Source organism: Orycteropus afer, unplaced genomic scaffold (genome assembly GCF_000298275.1).
Source record: "Orycteropus afer afer isolate SDZICR_OR568_19922 unplaced genomic scaffold, OryAfe1.0 scaffold00387, whole genome shotgun sequence".
Lineage (NCBI taxonomy): Eukaryota > Metazoa > Chordata > Mammalia > Tubulidentata > Orycteropodidae > Orycteropus > Orycteropus afer.
Genome location: NW_006921974.1, coordinates 2,054,182 through 2,064,357, shown reverse-complemented (window position 1 = coordinate 2,064,357; position 10,176 = coordinate 2,054,182). Strand labels below are relative to the sequence as shown.

The 10,176-nt window shown below is 36.5% G+C and overlaps 1 protein-coding gene across 1 annotated transcript in view; it reads right to left on the bottom strand.

The window, feature by feature from the left end:
* The window catches only part of UPF3B (UPF3B regulator of nonsense mediated mRNA decay), a 15,500-nt gene that overhangs the window by 4,127 nt on the left and 1,197 nt on the right, over nt 1-10,176 (bottom strand). The window contains exons 2-10 of the mRNA XM_007953331.2: nt 10,030-10,136; nt 9,754-9,860; nt 6,859-6,957; nt 5,144-5,254; nt 4,081-4,124; nt 3,428-3,610; nt 2,982-3,020; nt 961-1,121; nt 264-558 (exon numbers count right to left, since the gene is read on the bottom strand). Of these exons, the coding sequence (XP_007951522.1) occupies nt 264-558; nt 961-1,121; nt 2,982-3,020; nt 3,428-3,610; nt 4,081-4,124; nt 5,144-5,254; nt 6,859-6,957; nt 9,754-9,860; nt 10,030-10,136 (1,146 nt within the window). The remainder of the gene's footprint in view (nt 1-263; nt 559-960; nt 1,122-2,981; nt 3,021-3,427; nt 3,611-4,080; nt 4,125-5,143; nt 5,255-6,858; nt 6,958-9,753; nt 9,861-10,029; nt 10,137-10,176) is intronic.

Here is a 10,176-nt window from a genome sequence, read left to right as displayed (position 1 = left end):
GACAATTGTTGAAGCTTAATGATGGGTATGTGGGGGTTCATCATAATATTCTCTATACTCCCTACTTTTGTCTATTTGAAATTTCCAAATTAAAAAAAAAAAAAAGAACTCGATCAAGACTGAAAAGACAAAAAAGGGTTTCAGACAGTTAAAAGTTTCTATTCTAAAATTCTACAATAAACAAGCTAGCTCTTTCCTTTACATCTGCAGGAAAAGAGAAGAGTCTTAATGAAAATAAACAAGTTTAACGAAAAGCAGCACACCTTGTTTCTTATGCGATCTCTCTTAACTACTTCATCTTTTTTTTCAGTTTTTTCTGAGTTGCCTATTGATTCTGTACTTTCATTCTTCTTTCCTTTATCCCTAAGTGCTTCTTTCTCTTTTTTCATTTCTTCCTCCTTTCTTTTAAAAGCCTTCTCTTTCTCATAGCGCTCCTTCTGCCTGCGGCGTTCTTCTTCTTGCCGCTTCAGTCTCTCTCTCTCCCGAAGTATGCGTTCTTGATCTCGGTCATAATCCCTTTCCCTCTCCCTGTAGTCTCTGCCACTTTCATCTTCAAGTCTGCATGAAAAACAAAAGTGAGAATGAACCCTCAAGGATCTACAAATGCAGGAACACTGTGGTCCCAACTTGGCCACGGCAATGGGGTTGTACTTTCACAGGGAATAAAAACTACTGATGTTTTTAAAAAACAACAAAAAATTAGTATCATTCACCCAGATTAAGATACTAGAATATTTGACACCTTCCTTTCCTCCTCACAACCACCTGCTCCTAATAAAATAAAAACAAACAACAACAATAACAACAACAAAAAAAAGCATTGCCATCAAGTCAATTGACTCATTGCAACCTGATAAAATAGTTTATCTTAGTTCAGGTACAGGTCTAGGACACAGCAGCAAAACCAGCATCTTGAAACACTTCTAATTCAAACGTACTAAAGAGCTCTCTACTACTAACCTCTTTGGCTTTTCATCTTTAAGTTCAATGTCAGAACGTTTGGTCAATGTACAACTTTGCCCACTTGCTCTTTCATCATTCAGATTCTCTTTGTCTAATTTCTTGGGCTTTTCTCTTTTGTCCAATTCTTTTTCATCTCCTTTTTCTGGCTTCTTGAGTAGCTTTAAAGAGATTAAGTAATTTTTACTTTGAAGGGTAGGGCACTGCTACTTTTTCAATCAAAGAAAACAATATAGTAAATATTTAAAATTTTGACTATAGAAGGCTCCCTGTATCTGCAAGTGCTTTTAAACTTTCAGGTGAACAATTAGTGCATAAGAGTAGTAATGTATTAAAAAGATGTTACATATTAATATGAAAGTGTTATCCACGCAAATGGAGTGGCTTAATCACTGTAGCAATAGGATCGAGATGCCTTAGGGTTTAAGTAGGTCAACCTTTAAGTGAACCAATGCACCCTTCCAAGTATATATTCTGCAGCAAATCAGCATGGTGATGAAACAATGTGAAAATATACCACAAATTTTAAATGCTAGGCAGGTAATTCATGTTGGACCGTTTTTATTTAGTACTTGGAGTGACAAATACCTTGGTCACTAAAGGAGAGATCCATTGCAGAAATATTTTTGCCTTGAGCCTGAGAATATTATACTTTGCTTATATGATTGAACAATCATTACCATCAGAGGTGAACAGCAAGAATTATTTGGCATTTGACTTTAAAATCCAAATGCCTTATACAACAGAATGGTGAAGTTCCATATTTACTGAGTAGGAACTCTTTGCTCAGTGTATATATATATATATATATATATATATATATACATATACATATACATATATATCACACACACATACATACACATAAGTGGTTTATAAAGTCCAAAATGCTAACAAGACAGCTCCTTTCTCTGACAATTGCTAAAAATCTCTCTAAAATACCCCCAAGTGTTGGATATTCAGAGAGATTTTAGGCAAAACAGAAGAATTTCAAATCTCAGAGTGAAGGCAATACACAAGTCACCAAGCAAAAAGCAAAGCACCATATAAGGCAAGCGTTAAGCACACAGACAGCCATTGCAAATGGTGAGTCCCAACTGAACACTAAGAAAGCATCAGTGTATCAAAGTGAGGATACCATGTGCAGGTTTCATTGGAAGTGTTCTTATTTCTCTAATGAACATCTTTGTCAGAAAGCAAGATGTTCATTTCTCTAATAAGAACACTAATGAATTTCTCTAGCATGGCTGGCTCTACCTTCTGCCTTGGTAATAATTAGGGATAGCAAGTCAAGTCACTAGTGGCATGGCAGACAAAGACTGCTGGAAGGAATTAAGATGGGAACTACTCCCCCCCCTCAAGCCCCTTCTTACCAATAATGAACCCCATAGAGACTCAGGAAACCCTAGTCACAGAACTGCTGAATTTTCAGGAGGTAAAACAGGGAGATCCTGCCACCACCACTGAGAGATTTTCTCTGACCTTTCTCAAAGGACTAGGGAATCAATTCCCCCAGGAAGTTTGCTGGAGCAACAGTTGTCCAAGCCATGCTCCCAGCAGGGAAACAGAGAGGTTGGGACCTTTCTACAAGTTTTCATCTCCTAAATGCAATACATAAATCAGAATCTGCTGCTCACAGATTCCCAGCTAGATGAAAGATAACATGGGAATCATGTGAGAGGGGAAGACACGCATGTAATGCAGGATATTTATCTGTAGTATTCCCATCAGGCAGTCAGTTATGAGAGGCATGTAAGAAGATGAGAAAGAGCTATTTAAGCACAGTTGTCCTCTGGCAGTATATCATTGAAGCTTCTGGGTACACAACAGAGCATGAGGAAGTCACCTAGGCTTCCTTTTGAAGCAGGTGTGTAAATAGCTCAGCTTTTTAGAAGACCCAAGTCAGTTTGAAGGGGATTTTCTACAGGTAACACTACCACCACCACCAAAAGGACTTATTAACTAAGACCTGTGTGTGTGACATGATACTAGGTGCTCAGTATCATGTACTCGGTCCTTACATTTTTCTGATTCACAGCTTGTAACAGAAACCTGTGTACCTGAAGACAGTGGAAAACAAACAGATGAGGCAACTTCATGTATCAAATATGAAGGAAAAGCTGAATAAAACCCATAATTAATGCCAGCCAGCCCTAAGCCCTTATTTACTATGAATTGAGAGAACAGTAATCCAAAAATTGAACATTTTCCATGATAAAATAACACAGATCTGCACTGAAGAACTGATCAAAATCATGTTAACTACTTAATCCTTTTAAATGATCTTAAATTTAAAAAATACTACTTAGTATTGTTGGAAAAGTTTTTTTTTATTGGTTCACTTCCCTCCCCCCTCAAAAACATAGAAACAAAAAAACTCTACAACAACACAAGATGCATGCATATTTAAAGAAGTAGATACATGCAATTTTCAGAAACATGCAGTCTGCTTAATTTATTTTCATACCTTAATCTTTGGTTCATCCTTTAATTTGTCCCTTTCTGGAACTCTGTCTATCTTCTTTAGTTTTTCTATATCTTTCCTTTTTCGTTTCTCTTCTTCTTTCCATTTCCTCCTCTCTTCTTCTCTTTGTCTTTTTCTTTCTATTTCTCGCCTCCTCCTTTCTTCTCTCTTTTCTTCTCTCATTCTCTAGAAAGAAACATCAATACAGTCTTCAAATAAAACATTCATCACCAAAAACTTAACTAATCCCAAAGGCATGGTGGGTACCCACTAAGCTAGATCATCTTTCCTTCCTACTTTCTACCATTTTAACCCGACCCCACACTATTCAGAACACGAAAGAGAATGAAGACCAGGGCCTGCTGGTATCGGAGTCTCCCATGCTGCCTTGCTATATTACCAGAGGCTTTCAGAATATCAAGAGTATGTCTCTGGGATAAGCTAAGGCCTCTCTAAGTTTGCAGAGTAAATCCCTGGCTCAATAACCAGAGTGAAGCAGAGTGCCAGAGAGTAAGACTAATGAGCCAAATCTTTAAGGAATGATGGTGGAAAAGCAGTTATTTTTCCTACAGGCCCCCAATGCTCTGAAAACGTTTACAGAATGTGAACTAATGAAACAAAATGTATTGAGAGAACTATAAAATCAAAAAGTTTACCTGCTTGTTTTTCAGGAAGCTCAAAAGTGGGGTTGTCTTTTTAGCTACATAAATGTAAACAGATTATTAATAATACTTATCAACCCCTAGAAAGGATTCCATTTTCTGACATTCCCTGCCACCCACCCAAGGTGGGAAAACTACACCCCTTAAACAGAAAGTTCACAACTGTATTAGTGGAGGTTCTACAGTATTTTCATTTCAACGCTGCAGGCTAAAAATACTTTTAAAGAACTGAAGAAATTAAAATTAAGACAATAAAACAATTTTTAAGAGTAATTCATACCAGTGACAGTGTCAGTGAGAATTAAGTGCAAGGGCATCTTTTGTTTTACTGATGGGAGTATAAATTAGTTCAACTTTCTCTGGGGATAAATTAGGAGGAGGGGGCTAAAACAGTTAATCCTCTTGACCCCATAATTCCACTTCTAGGAATTTATCAGAGATGGGCTTATACAACAGCCATTAACAATGATTATTTAAGTGTACTTTTCAATATTCTGAATAATGCTACCTAGCCTTGTATCTAGATTTTTGAACACATACTTCCTTAGGATAAATTCCTAAAAGTAGAAATCCCAGGCCAAAGACTATGCTCATATTTAGAGCTGGTACTGATACAGTAGTGACAAATTATTAGTACTAGAAACAACATTCAAACTAGAATTTCTCAAGATTTCAATTCTGGAGAAAATATTTTTATTTTTTGCTATTTTAGGTCAAAATATTTGTAGGAATATTAACTTACTACTAGAACAAAGCCATCTATCTACAAAGGCTTATCAATATATAAAGGTCCCATAGCAGTCTTCAAAGTTTTTACTTATGTTACATTTGTGTGCCACCAAATAGTTCACAGAGAATTTTTTTCTCATCTCATCAATTCACCTCATAATCCTGTGAGGTAGGTAATATCATCTGAATTTTACATCAGGAAAAACAGAATCTCTGAGAAGTTAGTGATTTCCCCAAGGTCATACAGCTAGCAAGTGATGAAAGTGGGAATCAGATCTAGGTATTCTGATGAAAAAGCCATTCTCCTTAATTCTTTTTCCTCACTTACCAATTAATTCTCTATTTTTTGCTTCTATTTCCTCTAGCAGTGTCTCTGGAGTAGATGTCATTTTCTCATTATCTGTTGCATAACTTTCCAAAAATTTTCTATACTCTGGATCTAAATGATCAATTAAAGAAACAGAAAATATAGCAGACTTTAAACAAAATAGGAAATACGATCCAGGATATTTAATTTACTAAAGGTGATATTCTATTTCATGGAAAATTGAAAATAAACCAAACCATATCCACACAAACCCTGTAGGTCAGTTCTTTGGGCAATTCCAGATAGGAATATTTTAAGACAAGGACAACAATAAACTATGAGAAACTATTGTCCTCTTGATGTCAACTTTCAAGAGCAAGTCTTTCAAGCACATGTCCCTTATCCTTAACAATTTTTTAAAAAATACTCTATTTTTATTGTTACAATCGAGGGTAACAGTACATTTAATCACCTAAAATTTAAAGATGTCCAGAAACAGCATGGGATGTATATATCAAAGATATGAAAAATTTCTAAATATAAGACAAACTCCATGTACTCCCAGTCTTTTCTCAGGAATTTATAAACTTTGTTCCCTTCTTCATAGTATATGTTCTATTTGTCATCTAATGAATATTATATACCTTCTTTGGTTTTGTTCATTTACTGGTTGCCATCAGCAACAAGAAGAGGTTTTCTTTCTATTTGCACAGAAACTGTAATATTTTTCTCTTGTGTGAAGTTTTATAAGAGTGAGAAAATAGAAAACTAAATACTTTCCACAATTTTTTCCCAAATAAAAGATTTTTCAGTTGGTAGACTTCAAAATCAGAGTTTTGAATTTGTTTTGTAAAATAAAAGTGTACATCCAGTATAAGTTTTTCATTTAATACATTTTCTCAATGTCTCGGGAAAGCAAAGGGCTATCTGATTTTCTTCCTTCTTTTAAATTTTGTTGTTGTAGTTGAGAATATACATAGCAGAACATACACCAATTCAACCATTTCTGTATGTACAATTCAGTGAAACTGATTACAGTCTTCAAGTTATGCAACCATCCTCACCCTCCTTTCTGAGTTGTTCCTTCTCCATTAACATAAACTCAGTGCCCTCTAAGCTTCCTATCTAATCTTTTGAGTTGCTGCTGTCACTTTGATTCCATATAGATAGTTCTTAAAAGAGCATAATGCTCAAGGCAGACATTTTAGGCCTGGAATTGAATTCACTCCTATGGCTCCCAGGAGTTCTGGTGGCGTAGTGGCTAAGGCATTTGACTGCTAATCAAACCCACCAGCCACTCCTCAGAAGGAAGGTTGGGTAATCTACTTCTGTAGTGATACTGCCTTGGAAACCCAAGAAGGGGTCGCTATGAGTCAGATCTGACTCGACAGCAATGAGTTTGTTTTGCTGTGGCTTCCAGCCAAACAATACACAGGCATATAGGGTGAACATTTATACTAGGTAGATATAATCCTTAGAACAATCAATCATGGGAGATCAGAAGGGCAATATTTGTATAGGAAGATAGCTCAGGGGCCAGGAATGCAAAGGACAGAAGGACAAAGGGAAGAGGTAACTACAGGGAAGAAGTGGGTAGAGAGCTGTTACATAGTGGGGATGGCAGTCAATGTCATGTATGAACTGTTGTACGGAAAATGAATTTGCTCTGTAAACTTTCACTCAAATCACATAAAAACCCATAGCAATATCATTACATAACTATAGCAATACGGTACCATCATCAATAGTCCCAACTTTGGTATCTCTTTTCTTAGTCTTCTTTTTTGCAGCTTTTTGAAAAGGTGCAAATTCTACTATTGCAGGATATTCTTGACCTGTTTAGGGAAAGAAAAACCCATAAACCTTACTATAACAAATGAAATGTCAAAAGTAGATACAGAAGGGTCAACTGACCAGTCTCTGGGTCTCCTTTGAAGGCAGTTATCTGAAGAGGGTCTCCCAATGGGCATATACAACACTGGCAAAACTATATTCAACATGCTGTCAAAGCAGCCCAAAATCTACACTGATAAACATAATGAAATCATAAAGCAAGGGAAACATTTATTTATTCAACTCTTAAAAGGTGATACTTTGATATGTGAAATAAATTGTAAAGTAATTTTCAGTTTAAAAATACATCAGAAATGTTCAGGATAGGCAAATCCAATGAGACAGAAAGTAGATTACTGGTTGCCTAGAGCCAGAGTGGTGGTAGTGGTGGTAGTGAGACTGAGGAGTGACAGCTAATGGGTATGGGGTTTCTTTTTGGGGTGATGAACATGTTCTAAAATTAGGTTGGAGTGTATACACTAAAAGCCATTGAACTGCATACTTTAAAGGGTGAATTTTATGGTATGTAAATTATATCTCAATAAAACTGTTATTTAAAAAAATGCACCAGATCCCTGCCATAGAAAAATGTCATACCAGGCATAAAATACTATCTTTAGATCATTGGCATCTAGACATAAGCCAGAATCATTTAACTAGAAATGGCCAGAAAGCGTCACAAAGCAGTCATAGAGAAAACATGAATTTGATGAAAACATGATTTTGGAAATCCTAACGAATGTTGAATCAGATTAACTTAATAACTGTGATATACTTGAAGAGAAGGAATAGATAAACCAGGCCAAAGCAGAGAGAAGTTGTGAAAGATAGGCAGAGAAAACAGACATAGGGATAGACTATGGAGGATCTTAAATATCAGGCTAAGGAGTTTGGACTTTTCTTATTACTGTTATCTTAAAATTAGTACTTTTAAAAGATTAATTTAATGGCAATATAATGGAATAAATTACACAAAAATGGAAATTCCTGTAAGTTTAGAGGTAGTGATCATCTAAGCATTAGGTGATGAGGACATAAACTGTGAAAGTGTTAGGAAGTCTAGATGAACAAGACATTTAAAAAGAATAAGATGCAATCCAATAGATCTACCATCTCAGAGCCATAGTACTGGGGGACAACAGACTCAATTGGCACAACAAAATACATAAAAGCCTTGTTTCACATCCTACATTGGTAAGTAGTGACTGGGGTCTTAAAAGCTTTCAAGTGGCCACCTAAGATGCAGCTAACGGTTTCCTAGTGGCAAAAGCAGAAGTGAAGAAGAATGCAAAAAAAAAAAAAAGGGCATTTGGAAGCAATCAGCCATAGGACATGATGGCCCTCGAGACCAGAACTAGATGGTGCTCAGCTACCAATGCCAACCACTCAGGAAAGGATAAAATCCGGAGATCCTGAATAGAGTGGGAGGGAAAACGTGGAACAAAATCCAAAACTTCAATAATGTCCAGAATTACTGGTCAGATGAAATCTGCTGGGACCCCCAATACTATGGCCCTGGAATACATTTTGCACCTGGAATAAAACGCACCCCCAGGGGCTGACTCTCAGTCCAATAGTTAACAAGATGTACACGTAGACCACTCAACCCAGGATGACGCATTCACATACTCTATGGTAATACATCCATTAGAGCAATAGACCACGGGACACCAGAGGACCAACATCCAAATTGAGGAAACGTAGGACAAACAGGAGTGCATAAATATGAGGGGCACAGGGGAGGTTTACAGGGTAGGGAGGGGAGGAGACTGGGCTAGGGTTGGACATGGTAAATGGGGAATGGAACTAAATGTACACATAACGTTGAATGTAAAACAAGCTCTTAAAAAAAAAAAAAAAGAAGCAGCTGACAAGATTCACCATTTGTTTAAATGTAGGGGATGAAAAAAAAGGAGAAAAAGGTTAAACTCAACTCAGATTTCCAGGCTAAGCAATTAGGAAATCATTTCTATCTACCAGAATATAAGTTTGGAGTGGAGAAGTAGTTGGTTTTGGGGGAAAGATTAATAAAAGTTGGCCAATATGCAGTGGCAATCCTTTGACTGTTAACTGGTATATTTCCTGGCAAAGATTTAATTTTTATCAACTTTGAAGAAATGCTTAAAAAACAAAGGAGAATAACACACCATTCACCTGTGATTGCACAGCCAAAAGTGGCCAGTGGCAGCTAGGGCATTCTCTGACTAAATCTTGTGTAAGTAGCAGGTGATAAAGGAAAAGAACGTTAAGGCAGAAATTGTTCTTCTTTCTACACTGGATCCCCCTGGATGCAAAGGGGGAGATCTCCAAGTTCTTTGTTTTAATTGCATACAACCGAGTGAGAATGTTAACCAGGATTCCACTGGGAACTATTGGCTTAAAGTATTTGAATTAAATAAATAAATGTTGGTCCTTGAAGCAAAACGAGAAGTAAATATTTAAAACTTGCCTTATAAGTTTAAAGAATCATTTATCAGCATTGCTGCTAAAATTAATAATCAAAACAACATATCTAAACCAGGGCAAAAAATTTGTCACACGACAAAATGGTGGCAATTTCATCCAGTTGATCAAACCACAGAAAGAACTGGTTAATAAGTACTAGAGGGCTGTGACAAGTTACACGTCTATTTATAATACTACAAGCCTATCACACGTGTAAAAACTCTTTAAATGTTGCACATTTTACCACCTAGGATTTTAGAAAAGCTATGAAGGCATTGACTGTGATACACACATTGTCTTAAACGTACAAATGACAAAGAAACTCCCCTTCTAGTTTCATTACAAGGACTCACCTTTATTGTCAAGGAATACATAACCATCAAAGCGATCCCTGAACAAAATAATGTCCTCTTGGTTTTTAAAGTTGATGTATGCTCTGGCATACATATGAGGATACAGACTGCAGAGAGAAAAGCAATTATGTAAATATGCTTGCAGGAGTCTGGCTGAATTACAAGTACGCAGCCATTAAATACACCCACAAATCAAATGGAAAATATTAGTAGGATGCAAGAACAGAAGAAATCTTTTTCATTTACCACCCCCCACACACACCCCTTTTCTTTTACCTAGTATCATTAGAAAAAAACTCAAAATAATCATGCTCCGGCAAAGGCTGAAGATGTTCCAGGAGTTGCTCCTTGGTCAGAGTGGGAGGTAATCTCCGAATGACCACCTTAAGAAAGGAATAAGGAAAATCGAATCACTACAAATCA